This window comes from Schistocerca nitens, chromosome 9 (assembly GCF_023898315.1).
Source record: "Schistocerca nitens isolate TAMUIC-IGC-003100 chromosome 9, iqSchNite1.1, whole genome shotgun sequence".
Taxonomy (NCBI): Eukaryota; Metazoa; Arthropoda; class Insecta; order Orthoptera; family Acrididae; genus Schistocerca; species Schistocerca nitens.
The window spans coordinates 16253542-16273199 of record NC_064622.1 but is presented as its reverse complement, the minus strand read 5'-3'; the positions used below and the strand labels follow the sequence as shown (position 1 = coordinate 16273199).

The 19658-nt window shown below is 43.1% G+C and overlaps 1 protein-coding gene and 1 pseudogene across 31 annotated transcripts in view; one reads left to right on the top strand and one right to left on the bottom strand.

The window, feature by feature from the left end:
* The window catches only part of LOC126203013 (UDP-glycosyltransferase UGT5-like), a 972471-nt gene that overhangs the window by 345616 nt on the left and 607197 nt on the right, over positions 1–19658 (top strand). For 3 of the 31 annotated variants that reach the window (XM_049937250.1, XM_049937248.1, XM_049937253.1), the window contains exon 1: positions 5531–5614. The exons of the other annotated variants lie outside the window; for them this stretch is intronic. In XM_049937250.1, coding sequence (XP_049793207.1) covers positions 5609–5614 — 6 coding nt within the window. In that variant the 5' untranslated portion in view covers positions 5531–5608. Of the gene's footprint in view, positions 1–5530; positions 5615–19658 lie in introns of those variants that run through there. 31 annotated transcript variants of the gene reach the window in all.
* LOC126204551 (5S ribosomal RNA) lies at positions 12113–12230 on the bottom strand (annotated as a pseudogene).

Below are 19658 nucleotides of genomic sequence, written 5' to 3'. Positions count from 1 at the left end.
GTTCGGGACTGATCGGTTTACAATAGCACGCAAACTGCGTGCGAGAGGCGCGTCGCTTTATTTTGAGAGATTCGAGTGCATTTTTGGGTCAGGGCACGTATTATTCAACAACAATAGCATTACGTTGAGGTGACAAAATGTCGTCCAATACGTCCTAATGTCGTGTCGATCCTAATATGCCGGAGTAGTGCAGCAAATCGACGTGGAATGGACCCAACAAGCCCTTGGAAGTCGCCTGCAGAAATACTGACCGTTGCTGCCTCTCCAGCCGTCCATAATTGAGATAGTTATGCTGGTGCAGGATTTTGTGCACGAACTGATCTTTCGATTGTGTCCAGTAAATGTTCGATGCGATTCATGTCCAGCGATTTCGGTGGTCAAGTCATTCGCTCGAAATGTCCAGAATGTTCTTCAGACCAATCACGAACGAATGTGGCCGGTGACATGGCGCACTGTACCCATAAAAATTCCATCCTTGTTTGTGAACATGGTTGCAAATGGTCTCGAAGTAGCCAAACATAATCGTTTCCTGTCAATGGTCCGTTCAGTTGGACTAGAGGACCCAGTCCATTCCATCTAAACACAGGCCACACCATTATGGAGGCACCACCAGCTTGCACAGTGCCTTGTTGACAACTTGCGTCCGTGCCTTTGTGGGCCTCCGCTACACTCGAACCCAACCATCAACTCTTATCAACTGTAATCAGGACTCACGTGACCAGGGCACGGTTTTCCAGTCGTGTAGCGTCCAACCGATATGGTCGCGAGCCCAGGGGAGGCGCTACAGGCGATGTCGTGCTGTTAGGCCGTGTCCTACGTGGGCGACAGAAGCGAGGGACAGCGCGCGACAGCTTCAGGCGACAAAACACAACTGCAGGTGTGGTTACGGAAGTGTCCTACGTGAGCGACATCTGTGACGCTGCCTGTCTCGCGCTTCAACTGGCGACGTTGGAATTCAAACGTCTTTGAATCTTGTCGCTGCAGCACGCGCGACACAGAGCGACAGCCACGTGCCTTCTTGGCAAAGCAGTGGAGCGGACACGATGGCAGCTATGAATTACTTAACATCCGATTTTACGAAAACTATTCGGTGAAAACAAATTTTTATTCTTCCGCAACCTATAGTTTGATATCCTTAAATGATAAAGGTCAGAATTTACTTTCGTTATTCGTCATAGTTACTGTGCTGCACGAAATTGAGTACATGGCTGCACGAAATTTTTAAGAATTTGCAGGGATAAAATCGCATTGTGTAGACTTTCCGTATAGTTCATTTACGGCCATACATTATTGTATATGAAATGTAATCAATGTATGAACCTTTCTTGCGCTTCGGGAATCAAGTGGTCGTAAAAATCGTCGTATCTCATAAAAGCTTCAAGATATCGAAATGACGAATTTTGTAAATGACAGCACGCATAAAGGACTGTTTTATCGTATGATTAACACTCGATACGTTTTTGTAAATGCGTGAGCTGAGCGAAAACAAGACTTCCTATAACTTACACCATGAGGTTTTGTTCAAATTTTCATAGGCAAACGAAGGGAGAGAAACAGGTAAACGGGGCATGAAAGTGACCAGCATGAAGTCTATATTGGCATTAAAATATTTAACTGCTTGAAAATAATCAGGGAAATGAACGAAAACTTAATTAATAAGCAGAGGAAAAATTGAAATATTTCACTAACAGCTGCTGTAAATGAAGTGTCAAAAATTTAATCTGTTCAAGGCCTAGCTATTTTGCACATGAAAAGATGCATTGGTGCGGCATTTAAATGTCAAAAAGGCTTGATTCGAATCAAGTACCTTAGGAAGGCAAATGAGAAGTCACTAAGATCATGCTTTCTGAATAAAACTTGAAATTCAAAAATGGAAGAAATCTGTCGAATATTTTATGAAATGGTTTGTGTAAAAGAAATAAGTAGATCAGAGAAACGTTCTACGTGCCTTTGAATGATGTTTGAAATCATGAATAGAAAATGAGGTGCACCAAACGTTTCCCTAATATTTTTTATTTCATACTTTGAGACAAATCATTACACAAAAAATTTGACTTTCTTTTAACAAATTTTGGAAGCTTTACTTTTACAGACTATTTAGAGTAATTGAAACGCTTGGCCTTAACACTGACTGCTGATGAATTACGTTCGCAACATCAAATATCTGTAAAATTTCATGGTTCATTGTAATTTATTAGGAATTAAACGCTTGTGACATGCTGGGATAGCTGTGAAGATCAAGTTCTTTGGCAAGACCTTAAAAATATACTTAGCGATGCAGTGTAACCAGTATACATATACAGAATCGTAACTGAGTCAGTAAAAATATAAATGCAGCCACACATTGAACCCACGACCTTTCCCAAACACGTAATTCTGAACTGTAACCACTACCACTAGACCACAGCTAGCTGCTGTTCACCAGCATCAATTTGTGGGCTTATATTTGTATTTAGCGTAGTCAGTCATGTAATAGTTATCCCTCCGCATTTATTGGCTGTTAAAAGTTCTTGATCATGTAAAAAAACATTCTCATTTAATTTATCGATGAGATAGTCGAGTGCTCCTCTGCTCATTCACGTGTATTCGAAGAATTTGTCTGCTGATCTCCTAGTTGACGATACTTATGAAATTCTCCAAGGAGATTCGTCCCTTTGTAAATTTCATGCACAGCATTCCTTTTCGCACAGCATTCCTGTCGCTCACGTAGCACATGGCCTTAGCAAAGAAACTCGCGTCGGTCGACCGCTGCCACAGCCCATTAACGCCAGATTTCGCAGCACTATCCTAACGGATGCGTTCGTCGTACGCCCCACACTGATTTCTGCCGCTATTTCAAGCACTGTTGCTTGTCTGTTATCACTGACAGCCCTACCTAAACGCTGCTGCTCTCGGCCCTTGGGCGAAGGCCGTCCGCCATCGTATTGTCCGTGCTGAGAGGTAACGCCAGAGATTTAGTATTCTTGGCGTACTATTGACACTGTGGACCTCGGAATATTGAACTTCCTAACGATTTCCGGAATGAAATGTCCCATGCGCCTAGCTCCACCTACGACTTCGCGTCCAGCGTCTGCTAAGTCCCATCTGCGGCGTAATGTAGTCGAAAACCTTTTCATATGAACCACCTGAGTCCGAATGACAGATCCGCCAGTACACCGCCGTTTTATGCCTTGTGTACGCCGTACTACCGCCATCTGCATGTGTGCATGTCGCTATAGCACGACTTTCGTTGCCTCATTGTTTATACTTGAAGTAAATATATTTAATGTCAGACAGTGATGTTTATTTATTTCTCCTGATCCTGATATTTGCATGCTTGTGTAAGGGTAGAGTGCAACATAACGAGACTAGGTCACCACTTGATCACAAGATTATACAGCGTGGTCCATTGATAGTGACCGGGCCAAATATCTCACGAAATAAGCGTCAAACGAAAAAACTACAAAGAACGAAACTCATCTAACTTGAAGGGGGAAACCAGATGGCGCTATGGTTAGCCAACTAGATGGCGCTGCCATAGGTCAAACGGATATCAACTGCGTTTCTTTTTTTATATAGGAACCTCCAATTTTTTGACATATTCGTGTAGTACGTAAAGAAATATGAATGTTTTAGTTGGACCACTTTTTTCGCTTTGTGACAGATGGCGCTGTAATAGTCACAAACATATAAGTACGTGGTATCACGTAACGTTCCGCCAGTACGGACGGTATTTGCTTCGTGATACATTACCCGTGTTAAAATGGACCGTTTACCAATTGCGGAAAAGGTCGATATCGTGTTGATGTACGGCTATTGTGATCAAAATGCCCAACGAGCACGTGCTATGTACGCTGCTCGGTATCCTGGACGACATCATCCAAGTGTCCGGACCGTTCGCCGGGTAGTTACGTTATTTAAGGAAACAGGAAGTGTTCAGCCACATGTGAAACGTCAACCACGACCTGCAACAAATGATGATGCCCAAGTAGGTGTTTTAGCTCCTGTCGCGGCTAATCCGCACATCAGTAGTAGACAAATTGCGCGAGATTCGGGATTCTCAAAAACCTCGGTGTTGAGATTGCTACATCAACATCGATTGAAAGCGTACCATATTTCTATGCACCAGGAATTGCATGGCGACGACTCTGAACGTCCTGTACAGTTCTGCCACTGGGCACAAGAGAAATTACGGAGTGATGACAGATTTTTTTTGCACGAGTTCTTTTTAGCGACGAAGCGTCATTCACCAACAGCGGTAACGTAAACCGGCATAATATGCATGCAGTATTGGGCAACGGAAAATCCACGATAGCTGCGACAAGTGGAACATCAGCGACCTTGACGGGTTAATGTATGATGCGGCATTATGGGAGGAAGGATCATTGGCCCCCATTTCATCGATGGCAATCTAAATGGTGCAATGTATGCTGATTTCCTACGTAATGTTCTACCGATGTTACTAAAAGATGTTTCACTGCATGACAGAACGGCGATGTACTTCCAACATAATGGATGTCCGGCACATAGTTCGCGTGCAGTTGAAGCGGTATTGAATAGCATATTTCGTGACTGGTGGATTGGTCGTCGAAGCACCATACCATCGCCCGCACGTTCACCGGATCTGACGTTCCCGGAGTTCTTTCTGTGGGGAAAGTTGAAGGATATTTGCTATCGTGATCCACGACAACGCCTGACCACATGCGTCAGCGCATTGTCAATGCATGTGCGAACATTACGGAAGGGGAACTACTCGCTGTTGAGAGGAATGTCGTTACACGTATTGCCAAATGCATTGAGGTTGACGGACATCACTTTGAGCATTTATTGCATTAATGTGGTATTTACAGGTAATCACGCTGTAACAGCATGCGTTCTCAGAAATGATAAGTTCACACAGGTATGTGTATCACATTGGAACAACTGACATAAAATGTTCAAACGTGCCTACGTTCTGTATTTTAATTTAAAAGACCTACCTGTAACCAACTGTTCGTCTAAAATTGTGAGCCATATGTTTGTGACTATTACAGCGCCATATATCACAAAGCGAAAAAAGTGGTCCAACTGAAACATACATATTTCTTTGCGTACTACACGAATATGAAATAAAAATGGGGTTCCTATTTTAAAAAACGCAGTTGATATCCGTTTGACCTATGGCAGCGCCATCTAGCGGGCCAACCATAGCGCCATCTGGTTTCCCCCTTCGAGCTAGACAAGTTTCGTTCTTTGTAGTTTTTTCGTTTGACGCTTATTTTGTGAGATATTTGGCCCGGTCACGATCAATGGACCACCCTATACACACTTTTTAAATTTAGGTCGACCGTCGCAGTGGTACTGTACAACGAAACCAACAATGAACTTTTGAATTTCTAGAGGAGCGCTCAGGATGACTCTTTCGAGTGCATCGCATGAAACCACAGAGCCTACTGTTGGGATGCCACGGCAGAGACAGTTTCGCTATCTGTGCCCCCGCGTATCTGGAGTGGTTCAGGTCAGAGCTCGCCTATCTGGTGAGGTCAGTTGTCTGGCCGCGCGAGGCCAAACGGTTCACTGAACGGTAGCGAAGCCTCAGTACAACTCGAGATTCGTGGGCTGAAGAGGGACGGAGTATTTTGCACACACAATGGAAGTAAGTTGGCACAGCCCACGGCGCATGACGCTTGCGCAAACTAGTGCAGTCAAAATGGCTCCGTCTCACCGGCCGATTGCGTTCAATGTACTCAAAAGTGATTCCGGTGGAAGCCGAGGTGGTGGGTATGGGTACGTAACTTGAGAAAGGTCGCGTGTTACATCTCGAGAAACCTGAGTAGTAAAATGCGGTAGAAAGATACAGGAAACGTATTTAAATCTTTTTCTTCTTTTCTTCGTGCCCTTGTCACGCATCTGCGCGGGTTCGGCATGGTGAGTAACGGATTTTGCATGGTTAGTTTCAGGGATTAGCCCTGGGGACGGAATGTGTATATACCAAACATCTGCGTATAGTGTTCTTTATATGAAAGTGAGTGAAAGTGATTTATAATGCTGTTCGTTGGTAAGCACATCTACTGAGAACGGCTAGACCGATTTGGCCAATTGTTTTTTAAAAAAAAGATCGTATTAGACAAGCTGAAATGTTTGCCCGGAATACTTTAAGATTCTGGAAAATCTGAAAGTACTTTTATCTACGGGGTTTTTGAGCATAAATCACGATTAGAATGGTGTACATGAGTGATTTTTATTTTGTTTTGTTCGCTATGGAAAAATTATCAGGAAGAAAAATTCGGGACACTAAAAAAAAACAATAATTATTGTACGCATTGAGGATTACAACTGAAGATAGGAACGACATATTCGATTGAGTCTTTTTTCTTTTCTTCGTTATGCTCCCTGATGGAAGGAACTCAGTGGAATGTCTTTTACTGCTATCGGTCTAAATATGTGTTAGTGCTAAGTTTTATTTTGTTAGATAGCGAAGCGATACGTGTTTGTTTTTCTTCTTCTTCAGATTTTCCGTGTGTAGTAATTGGTAGCTGAGAAAATTTAATTTATTAAATTAAACTACAGTTAATTACAAATTAAAAAAATGTTGCCCTTCAGCTTACACTACTTTTTATGAGCGGACTGTTCGGTGAATTTTAGTTGTGGCATTTCTAGACTTAGAGAAACTTTTGACAATTTTCACTGGAATACTCTCTTTCAAATTCTGAAGGTGGCAGGGGTATAATACAGGGAACGAAAGGCTCTTTTCAATTTGTACAGAAACCAGATGGCAGTTATAAGAGTCGAGGGGCACGAAAGGGAAGCAGTGGTCGGGAAGGGAGTGTGACAAGGTTGTAGCATATCCCCGATGTTATTCAATCTGTATATTGACCAAGCAGTAAAGAAAACAAAAGAAAAATTCGGAGTAGAAATTAAAATCCATGGAGAAGAAATAAAAACTTTGAGGTTCGCCGATGACATTGTAATTCTGCCAGAGACAGAAAAGGACCTGGACGAGCAGCTGAACGGAATGGACAGTGTCTTGAAAGGAGGATATAAGATGAACATCAACAAAAGCAAAACGAGGATAATGGAATGTCGTCGAATTAAATCGGGTGATGCTGAGGGTATTAGATTAGGAAATGAGACATTTAAAGTAGTAAAGGAGTTTTGCTATTTGGGGAGCAAAATAACTGATGATGGTCGAAGTAGAGAGGATATAAAATGTAGACTGGGAATGGCAAGGAAAGCGTTTCTGAAGAGGAGAAAGTTGTTAACATCGAGTATAGATTTAAGAGTCAGGAAGTCGTTTCTGAAAGTATTTTTATGGAGTGTAGCCATGTATGGAAGTGAAACATGGACGATAAATAGTTTAGACAAGAAGAGAATAGAAGCTTTCGAAATGTGGTGCTACAGAAGAATGCTGAAGATTAGATTGGTAGATCACATAACTAATAAGGAGATATTGAATAGAATTGGGAAGAAGAGGAGTTTGTGGCACAACTTGACTAGAAGAAGGGATCGGTAGGAAGGGCCTATTCTGAGGCATCAAGGGATCACAAATTTAGCATTGGAGGGCAGCGTGGAGGGTAAAAATCGTAGAGGGAGACCAAGAGATGAATACACCAAGCAGATTCAGACGGATGTAGGTTGCAGTAGGTACTGGGAGATGAAGAAGCTTGCACAGGATAGAGTAGTATGGAGAGCTGCATCAACCCAGTCTCTAGACTGAAGACAACAACAACAAATGTATGGATTTGAATTAAGTAAGTAGAGTTGTTGTATAGTTTGTGTCTTCTATACTCCTAATGTCTGAAGAGCGCGGTCTGCAAAAAATAAAATTTAATAGTAACATTTGTCGGGACTGGTAACAGGAAAAATCATAATAGTAATACGTAAACATTGAAAGTTGAAGACCGGTTTTTAATATTATAAAGGAGGTCAACGAAACACATATATATAATGATACTTTGCCATAAATGTGCTCAAAAAAATAATTTATGTACGTAGCCGTTAAGAGAGGTAAAAGGAAACAGACATACACATTAGAAAAGTTTGCCTCTTCCTCTTTCGCTGCTATCAGGTTCTACTTCTCATACCGATAACGTGCTATGGTAGAAACGATGTGCAAATGTAATAACGTTTCAGGAAATCGCGTTCTACGGTCGTTCATATTTAAACGTTGCGGATTGTTCAGCTGACGTAGCACACGGATGCCTGACAACTTCAGTGCCCTAATTGCTAGCCTGTTAATGTTTCAGCAGCGGAAAACAAAACGTCGCAGTAAAGACGCCTTCAGAGCAACACATACTGTACATAACCATGTTTACTGGCGTCGAGTAAACGGAACTGAATATGTATTCATTTGCCATTGCTACCACAAAATTTCAACTAAACTTCTAATTATCAATTTTGGCATTTTGAATAGCTACGATTTACCTTATTATCCGGGAACTACACTATTGGCCATTAAAATTGCGACACCACGAAGATTACGTGCTACAGACGCGAAATTTAACCGACAGGAAGAAGATGCTGTGATATGCAAATGATTAGCTTTTCAGAGCATTCACACAAGGTTGGCGCCGGTGGCGACACCTACAACGTGCTGACATGAGGAAAGTTTCCAACCGATTTCTCATACACAAACAGCAGTTGACCGGCGTTGCCTGGTGAAACGTTATTGTGATGCCTCGTGTAAGGAGGAGAAATGCGTACCATCACGTTTCCGACTTTGATAAAGATCGGAATGTAGCCTATCGCGATTGAGGTTTATCGTATCGCAACATTGCTGCTCGCGTTGGTCGAGATCCAATGACTGTTAGCAGCATACAGAATCGGTGGGTTCAGGAAGGAAATACGGAACGCCGTGCTGGATCCCAACGGCCTCGTATCACTAGCAGTCGAGATGACAGGCCTCTTATCCGCTTGGATGTAACGGATCGTGCAGCCACGTCTCGATCCCTGAGTCAACAGATGGGGACGTTTGCAAGACACCAACCATCTGCACGAACAGTTCGACGACGTTTGCAGCAACATGGACTATGGCTGCGGTTACACTTGACGCTGCATCACAGACAGGAGCGCCTGAGAAGGTGTACTCAACGACGAACCTGGGTGCACAAATGGCAAAACGTCATTTTTTCGGATGAATCCAGGTTCTGTTTACAGCATCATGATGGTCGCATCCGTGTTTGGCGACATCGCGGTGAACGCTCGCTGGAAGCGTGTATTCGTCATCGCCATACTGGCGTATCACCCGGTTTGATGGTATGGGGTGCCACTGGTTACACGTCTCGGTCACCTCTTGTTCGCAATGACGGCACTTTGAACAGTGGACGTTACATTTCAGACGTGTTACGACCCTTGCCTCTACCCTTCATTCGTTGCCTGCGTAACCCTACATTTCAGCAGGATAATGCACGACCGTATGTTGCAGGTCCTGTAGGGGCCTTTCTGGATACAGAAAATGTTCCACTGCTGCCCTGGCCAGCATATTCTCCAGACCTCTCCCCAATTGAAAACGTCTGGTCAATGGTGGCCGAGCAACTGGCTCGTCACAATACGCCAGTCACTACTCTTGATGAACTGTGGTATCGTGTTGAAGCTGCATGGGCAGCTGTACCTGTTCACGCCATCCAACCTCTGTTTGACTCAATGCCCAGGCGTATCAAGGCCGTTATTACGGCCAGAGGTAGTTGCTGAGGGTACTGAGTTCTCAGGATCTATGCATCTAAATTGCTTGAAAATGTAATCTCATGTCAGATCTAGTATAATATATTTGTCCAATGAATATCCGTTTATCATCTGCATTTCTTCTTGGTTTAGCAATTTTAATGGCCAGTAGTGTATATTGTTTTAGGCTAAGCGTCGAAGAAGAACACTAACGGGTCAGACTGAAAGACGAAGAGCTAAAGAGAAGCAAGTTTTGCGTAGACGAAGTAATATGAGTCAGCGGAAAAATGCTCCCGTCGGACACAGAAAGGCGGATACCTTCCTCTTTAAAAGGCTCTGATAGGAAAGTGGGCAACCGGCTGCCTCAACTCTCATGTCATCTTCCTCACCAAACATTTTGGCGTGCAGACATATTCTAAATTCTTTTTCCCAGCCTCTCTTCGTACTTGAGCTTTCACTCCCTCTGACTGCCACTGTCTGTGCTCGTCTCTCTCCCCCACTGTCTCCTTTTCTCCGCCGGCCGGGATGGCCGAGCTGTTCTAGGCGCTTCAGTCTGGAACCGCGCGACCGCTACGGTCGCAGCATCGAATCCTGCCTCGGGCATGGATGTGTGTGCTGTCCTTAGGTTAGTTAGGTTTAAGTAGTTCTAAGTTCTAGGGGACTGATGACCTCAGATGGTAAGTCCCATAGTGCTCAGAGCCATTTTGAACCTTTTCTCCCGTTGAGATTTACAGTGCATCCCACTGCCAGTGGTTCCTCTCTCGCCTACACTGCCTCCTTTTGTCATTCTTTTCCGCTGTCACTGCCTCCACAATACTCGGTACTATACCCACGTGCGGCCGGCCGAAGTGGCCGTGCGGTTAAAGGCGCTGCAGTCTGGAACCGCAAGACCGCTACGGTCGCAGGTTCGAATCCTGCCTCGGGCATGGATGTTTGTGATGTCCTTAGGTTATTTAGGTTTAACTAGTTTTAAGTTCTAGGGGATTAATGACCTCAGCAGTTGAGTCCCATAGTGCTCAGAGCCATTTGAACCTATACCCACGTGCTTAAAATTTTGGACTCTGTGGTCTGGAATGACGTCGACGTTCTGATTGATCTCAAAGGCATTCCAATGGGTCGGGGCTCTGGGTGGGCCAGAAAACTTCAGGAATGTCATTCTCTACAAACCTTTGTCCCACACAGGCTCCTTTATGACAGGGTGCATTTTCTTGCTGACACAAAGTTTCCTCTGGTTTCAGATCTTGAGGGATAATGGGCTGCCATTCTTGTGCAGACAACCACATCCCTCACTGAAAATATTCCCAGGAGAGTTCGAGCTCTCATAAAGGCGAAAAGCCGACACAGTACATATTAATTTACGCTGATAATAGGCTTTCAGATATTTTTGATCAATCAAATGGTTCAAATGGCTCTAGCACTATGGGACTTAACTGATGAGGTCATCAGTCCCCTAGAACTTAGAACTACTTCAACCTAAGTAACCTGAAGACATCACAGACATCCATGCCCGAGGCAGGATTCGAACCTGCGACCGTGGTGGTTGCGCGGTTCCAGACTGTAGCGCCTAGAACCGCTCGGCCACTCCGGCCGGCTTTTGATCAATCAGTGCACACATCTTCGTTACGTACCACAAAAGTACAGTCCCCCAGAGTGTCTTTCTGTCTGTGTGTAAAGGCTAATCTCAGGAACTGCTGTGGCGATATTGGTGCAGTTTTCACTGATAGATAGACTGATTCACCAGGAATATTCCCGTATATAATTTGTTACCGCTACGCCACCAATTCGACCTGCCGTATATACATGATAAAGCGAAATTCGGGCTTCGCAGCGCGATTACTCACATACCAGCGATAAAAAACGTCTGTCACAAAATTTCGTGTGGCGAGTACATCCGCAGTAAAAGGACGTTAAAGAGTGGCAAATTGGCAACACTGTTACCACATGTATGGTAATTATCTCTGTCAGCGCATGTTAATCTGCCGTACAGTTGGTGCAGTGAATAGAGTTTTGAGTTAGCGTGCACGAGGTCGATAGTTCGATCCTGGGTTGACGTATATGTTGTTTCATTTGGTAAATGTAGTCCAGGTGGTACGGTATCAGGCATCAGAAATCGTCAACAGCGATTGCAGCGGGTCCTCTAGAAAAGATCTGCACTTATATACTACAATGGTAGAAATGGAAGATTGGTCAGCTTTGAAAGAAGCCCTTTCCACGTCGTGGGCGTGAATTTATTCGCACCATTTCATCTACTGGATGTTTTCTTTGTACCCTCCCCCAACGGTCCCATAAAAAGCACTCCGTCTTCAGGCCACAAGGGGCCCATTGGGATCATCCGACCGCCGTGTCATCCTCAGTTGAGAATGAAGGTAGGAGGGGCGTGTGGTCAGCACATCGCTCTCCCAGTCTTTATGATGGTTTTCTTTGACCGGAGCCGCTACTATTCGGTCGAGTAGCTCCTCAATTGGCATCACGAGGCTGAGTGCACCCCGAAAAATGGCAGCAGCGCATGGTGGCCCGGATGGTCACCCATCCAAGTGCCGGCCACGCCCGACAGAGCTTAACTTCGGTGATCTCACGGGAACCGGTGTATCCACTGCGGCAAGGCCGTTGCCCAATGGTCCCATACATTAGTACCAACTATTATTGTTGCCTCATTCAGGTCCATTACATATCGTTGGTGCCTTACGTTATCAATAGGACTGGGAACGTGCTTTGTGAATCTTGTCCAAACTCGGTTACTATTTGTATGTGTTATCACCATGGTCCCACTAATTATGCCTTTCAACATTGAGTCAGATAACCGCATGTTGTTTAGTATGTATCTCAATGTTTTATTATTGTTATTATTCTATCGATGGGATTGTGGAATCATCATGTCTGTTACCGTTAGGGAAGCAGTGCAATTCGAAACCAAACATTTCACAGTTAGTGCTGTCGCGATGAATCATGCAGAGCAATATTTGTCAAAGGTGTAATGCGTGTTAGGTGGAACAGCCCGCAGGACTGACGGCGTGTTTATACTGTATGCTCTGTCCGCCAGACAGGGACTAGTTGCGAGCGGCGACTCCAATGTACGTATAGACGTAATGAATTTTCTCATTGTAAACCTCTAAACCAGTGTGGCAGATGTATGGCATACACAAACGATGAATATTTGGATACGCTTCTGGTCCTTGGTTCATCTGATAACCGGGCTGGTATTGCTCGTGAATATGCTGTTAGGTATCCTCGCCAATGCTATCCAGATAAAAATGCGTTTCGTCGTCTGGAGCTGCACCTTCGGGAGTCAGGTTCTCTCCTCCCACCATCGCATGACAGAGGTCATCCACGGACTCGCTGTACTCCAGCTACTGAGGAAGCTATTCTGGAGGTCATACACCAAGAACCTTAGCGACGACCACGTAGCGTAGCAAGGCACCTGCGTGTCTCGCAACGCACGGTCGTTAACTTGCTGCACTAGCATGGGCTGCACCCCTATCGTTATGCTTTCAAGCAACACCTGCATCCTGCAGATCGCCATCAGAGAATGCAATTCTGTGAATGGTTCCAACAAGAACAGGAAGGCAACGATGGCTTTGTGAACACCATAATATGGTTGGATGAAGAAGCATTCACTCGTGAGGGTGTCATCAGTCTGCACAATGCCCATCATTGGTGTGAGGTTAACCCGCAAGTCACCTGCGATCATGAGTATCAAGTTCGATTTGGTATCAACGTCTGGGCCGGAATATTGGGCGACAGGTGTTTTGGCCTTTACGTGTTGCCTGACGGGTTAGCTGCGCGAAGGTATCGTGTATTCCTATCAAACAATCTGCCTTATGCGCTGGAATATGTTCCACTACATGTTCTGCAGAGAATATGGTTCCAACAGGATGGTGCACCTCCACACTCTGGAATTAATGTGCGACAGTATTTGGACAGAACATTTCCAGGAAAATGCGTCGGACATGGAGGTTCAGTTGTATGGCCACCACGTTCACCTGACCTACATCCCCTGGAGTTCTTCCTGTAGGTACACATGAAGGATCACGTGTACTCTATTCCGCCGACGAATGTGAAAGAATTGATGGCGTGTGTTCAAGGGTCCAGAGCTGTAAGATCCGGCTGTTGCCGCAATGTTTGGACGTGCAGGGAGGTCACTTTGAGCATCTGTTGTTCTGAGGACAACGTATTCTGTTGTGAAGGTCATGCGGTCATTAATATGGACATTATTATAGTCACTGGTTGCTAATGTGCGACGTCTGTGTGCTCGTATTACATGTAGTATAAATCACAAGAAGATGTTGTGTTATTGTACTGCGCTATCATCTTTAGCATCTCGAAATTGATATAGTTTTTGTAGTTATTTTGTCCTGTAACAGGTCATTTGTTTCAACTGTCTGTTTCTAATTTGACTAACCACGTATTTGTTATGTTCAGCGTTGCAAAATGTTGTAAATTTAGGATACCGAATGACATTAGCAAATAAAATATGCGCCCTATCACAGGATCGAACCCTCGATGTCGTGCATGCTCTCGCGTCCGTCGGCCGTCGTAATTTAATATATTATTATTATTATTATTTTGATTCTTGCCGACTTACGTGGTGGGCCTTAATAAAAATATTTCATTCAATTTTGATTTACGATTACATGCTTGCGTGAAGTTCTCCTTTTTAACAATATTAATCTTAAATTATTTGTTACGTTAATAAAAGTTAGACTGGCTGAATCTTAAAACATGAGCATATAAGTTGAACAATGGAATAAACTTTTCATATTAATTTCCTCGGCTAGTCAATTCACTTTAAAGCAAAAAATCTTTAGTTATTGATTACAATTGCGGCCCACACACTCGTGAGAGTATTTTTTCTTACCTCCGTTAACCACTACATTGTAGTCGGAGTCCTGGCTCTGGCTCTCGGATGTAGTACTGAAAATAAGAACTTAAAGTATTTTCTGCAACGTCGGGCGGCTGTGGGGAAAAATGTATATTATGTTAATAGCGGGCGAGTATTTCGCTTCCGATAAATTTTATAAGTAAATATCGCCACGTAATGGCGTCGTTGGCTGCATCGGCCGCTGCCATTGTTGAACTGTAAATTACTCGAATGCAGGTTAATTCAAGGAAGGCAGACATGAAATCGGGATCACCTCTTACAAATTAAAAGAGAACAATAATATTAAATCAATATATTATCTGCTTAATTAGAACAAATATGCTTATATGTGCCATCACTCGCAAGATGTCTGTCTACACGCAATCAAGACAAGAGAAGAAGTGAAGACGACTAAAAAATTAACAAAAGAGCGTATCTTGTCGTCTCTTTAGATCATTTTGTTATATTTCTTTGCCCTCGAAACTTACACAGAGAAATTATTATAATATAGAGAAAAATGTATGTTCGCCTGAGCGGCTAGTGTCCACTTATTATTCAAATTTCAAATGGCTCTTCTTTATAAATACCGTTTTTTAAGTCTTTTCGTAATACAGCGCTGGGGACGCTATAATGCTAACCCAAAACTTTATCCACTGCTCCAACTGTACAGCACGACTGAAAGGTGCTGACAGAGACACTTACCATACATTTGGTTACAGCGTTGCCAGATTGCCACTTTTTAACGGCCGTTTTCTGCGGATGTACTCACCGGCCAAAATTTGGTGAGAGATATTTTGTTATCGTTGCCACGTGAGGAGTCGCGTTGCGATGCCCGAGTGCGTGAATTTCGCTTCACCCGGTGTAATGGCGATGAAAATGTTTCCATTCCAAGGTCGCACTAACCCCTTACTTGTAGGCAAGGGGTTAGTGCTGTTTAATAATTACAGTCATTAGCCAAGTGAAATTTCAGCAGACTACCGTACTGGCTGTTCCCACCGTACTGGCTGTTCCATAAAGTTTCATGTAAATTGCCAAACTTCAGCTACCTGCTGCCATGACAGTTGGATTCTGAAAGCTGAAAGTACATGGCGCACCTTGATTTAAGCCTCTGCTCTGTATGCACCTGCTACTCAGGAGTTTACGACTACATCCAGAAGGCAGACTTGTTTCTTCATTTCCCACCAGAAGCCCATCCGAATACAGGCCGAAGAATCGTTACAACAAGACATCGACATCCACCAGTTATCTCTACATTTTGTGAAAGAAATTGAAGTTTGTTCATCATAAATTAAATCCATTCTCCTGAAAAAATCGGATTCATCTTTTGTGTCAGCTTTAATGAAATTAGTTATCCTCATTTATTTCTGCTACTGTCCAAATCAAGACTGCGGACCATTGTTCTGAATAGGAAGTGTATCACATATGCCGTGAGTAAAGACATCGGGCCGGCCGCGGTGGCCGAGCGGTTCTAGGCGCTTCAGTCCGGAACAGCGCGACTACTACGGTCGCAGGTTAGAATCCTGCCTCGAGCTTGGATGTGTATGATGTCCTTAGGTTAGTTAGGTTTAAGTAGTTCTAAGTTCTAGGGGAGTGATGACCTCAGATGTTAAGTCCCATAGTGCTCAGAGCCATTTGAACCATTTTTTTTCTAAAGACATTGCTTTCCCATAAAGTCGATAATTTTTTTTTCTTTTGTGCATTACCTTGTCATAGTACGTACGTATCATTTATTTCAACTATTCTTTATTTGTTAATACGTCACATTGTTCCTTCATTCATTTTGCTACTGTTTTGTATGTTATCTTGTACGAATATGAATGTTCTGATTTTATATGCTTTGTATATCTTTGGCTAGGCTAGGAGAAGCACTGTGTCAGAGAGAGAGCGAAGGACTATCGATAGAGAGCGTGCGAGTTGTTGTGGTATAGTGGTCGGTTCGCGGGTGGACAAACGTTGCAAAGTTCGGCGTGAAAGACGGTGTTACGCGGAGGAACAATTAATTACAGTGCGTCCTCTGTGTTAATAGGAGATCGTGCATTATTAAGTGAACAGTAAAACCTGAAAAGTATATCGAGTCTTTGCGGTGACGATTTTACATACTGTGTGAACTTGTGACAATTAGCCGTGAACCAGACACCATTGTCGTGTGGAGACATTAACTGTTAGAATTGCGTGAAAGTGGAACAAACCAAAATGTGAAGTAAAAGAACAGTGCAGTGATTTGATCAAGAAGCATTTGTTATATCATCCAAACTGTCTTAAAGACGACGACGTAAATTGAACTGATGTTTAACGGACTGCTATAGTGATAAACACATGTGACTATTTTCCTGTGGCAACACGGTGAAAGAATTGTGCGAAGTATTGGCATTAACCGGCTATATATCGTAAATACTAAAGACATTGCATAATTCCGACCTACTCGCGCCGCGTGATTAATAAACTTTTCATAATAAAACGTCGCGCGCGTAACGACAACGCACACACTGGAACTATTATTATCGCGCCAGTGCTGCCATCTGATTCGACTACAACGGAGACGTGGACCACCGCCGTAACTGGAATATTAATGAAACAGGAGGATCCATCATTATCTTCACGCTACGAACCAGGATTCACTTCACACATCGTCCGCGCGGACCACCGCTGACGCCATCGCATTGCCTGCAGCGACAGTTAAGACATTAAAAGAAAATTATTACGCTCTCTCTCATTTCAAAATTAAAGATAATTTCAGTTAAATTATCTATTTTAAAAATAATGTCACAATATCAATGTTCAATTTTGTTTAGTTCCAATAAATATTTTTACCATTATTTCGTCTTGTTGACAGTGTTGAAAACCGCCAAATTAAAGTTCAATTAATAATTTTCTTTCAAAATTCTTCTCAGACATTTTGCTGCTCATCATAATTTTATTTTAATGTTTGTGTGTAACTGCTTTTGGAGGGAGTACATATTTTATTTTTGTGCAGTAAAATTAGCTGACATAAAATTACGTATATTACCAACTGATCCTGTCCGCCATTACTGCTTGAAAACTGACCAATAGTGTTTTTGCACCTATTTTCTCAATGGCTGTCAGCTTCAAAACAAAATTACGTATTTCGTGGGCATCTAGCAGATGCACGATGTCTATATAGGCCCCTACAATAATTTTTTTTTTTTTACTTTTGCAGGCTTAGTGGAATTATATTGACTTTAATTGTTCATTTGGCCCCCGTTAAAGTGATTAATCGCATATATATAATAATTGTGCTAAATTACCTAATTTATTTTTTTATTATGTAAACATTGGCATACCATATTTAGATTAAAATTGACGTCTTATTGGCCCCACATAAGATTCTGCACGTTCTGACAAAGGCTATGCCAATTTTTTTTTCTTCGTCCATGACTAACAGGGGTTGTCAGATTCCTTGTATAGGTCATGTTTTATTATTTAAAAGGTTTTTTTTTTTTTTTTTTTTTGCAAATGTAGAGAACCAGTTTCTTTACACGTGGAACAGTAACTGGAACTGCAACATTCATAAGAGGAACAATCATTCTCTAAGATGAATGGTTATAAAGGTTATTATTATTGATTTACTGTGATATTTACCGTGCGTTTAATACTGAGTGGTAGGCCAATGTCAGACAATGTACTGCCCTGTCGCCTCTTACAGAAGTTTTGCTCAGTCTGTGGCAACGGCGCGATTTCAGTTCCCTGCTACACGAACCCACTCGATTTATTCTGGCCCTGAACGCACCATCCCTTTCTACCACTACCACTAGTGCATGCTGTGTTTCGATACCTCCTGCATTATTGGTGCTTTGCACTTGCGCATGGTATGTGTGTTCCGTCTGACTGATTGTTAAGAAACAATAGATTGAAATTCACGAGTCAGCACTGACACAAACAAGGAAGAAGAGAACGTAGGTTTATGGATCTGTGGTAATGGTTTTGTTTATACAGTTTTTTTATCTTTTACAAGCCATGATTTTCTTTTTTAAGTTCAGTGTGTATTTTGACGATTCGGTGGTAATTTAGATGCACTCCACATTGTCTTGTTTGTATGCAGGTTCTCAAAGTTTATGTAACATCGTTTTGCAAGAGCGAAGTTCTCTTCCTCCCATGGAATCACATGCAAGGTTCCCCAAAACACATGCCGGTTACTTTTCACCACCACTTGCTAACTTACAGCTAAAGGTGCACTTGTTAAAGAAAGTGATTTCATCTTTGTAGAAAAAAAAATGTTATACATAATATAATGCAGAGATGAGAACCGAGCATGCAAATTGCGTACGTGCATGTTCAAACAACTCTCTGGGTGACCCCTGTGCCATGAAACACCGCCGTTTAAATTCCTTTATTGGGTTTTGTGTAATTTATCGAAGTCGCCAAACAGTTAATTATTATGATTACATGACCGTGTACTCCATGGATGAAAGGCCATCGGTTTTTCTGCTATGGTTACGGGGGTATTTCAACCGAGTGCGGCTGTTCTGAGCCTGAATAGTGGAATGATTGAAAGTTCGTCTATTATTAAGGACCACAATGGTTGCGATATACAAACTGATATATATTTCCTACTAACACACAAATTCTGAGGCAGTTGCTACCTTCGCCTTACACGTCTGATTACGGTTATATCTTTTATTGGTTGCTGATTTTCAGTACTTTGTCACACGCAATGATGATGGTTAACATTCACAACAATCCTCACTGCAATCCGTGGTTGTTGCTGGCCGACGCGGTTGACGCGAAACACGTAATTCGGCACTTGTCACTTCCTGTTTCATATCACTCGCGAATCGGTATTAGTGAGGGTCAACCCCACGGGGGCTCACTCGTCATACTCCGGTGAATTTTACCGCTTACAACTCACTCGACCACCATTCTTGCCCGTCTCTCACGCACTACTACTCACTCGACACTCGTCTCATTCGACACTAGTTTCACTGGCTACTGCAGCACTCGACAATCGACTCGTGTCTACTATCGACCTGGGCGTCGGATACTAGCATCTATGTTGGTGGGATCACGGATCGCTTACAACCAGACAGTCAGAAATCTGGCTAACGTGTCCCAGCATTGTCAAATCCCCATCTTCTACACTGACTCATCTCCTCTGAGATCTTCCTTTCGCTAAGGATGAAGAAGATTCAGCCCTCGGCATCAGGTCAGGCTGGATGGGTTGGCA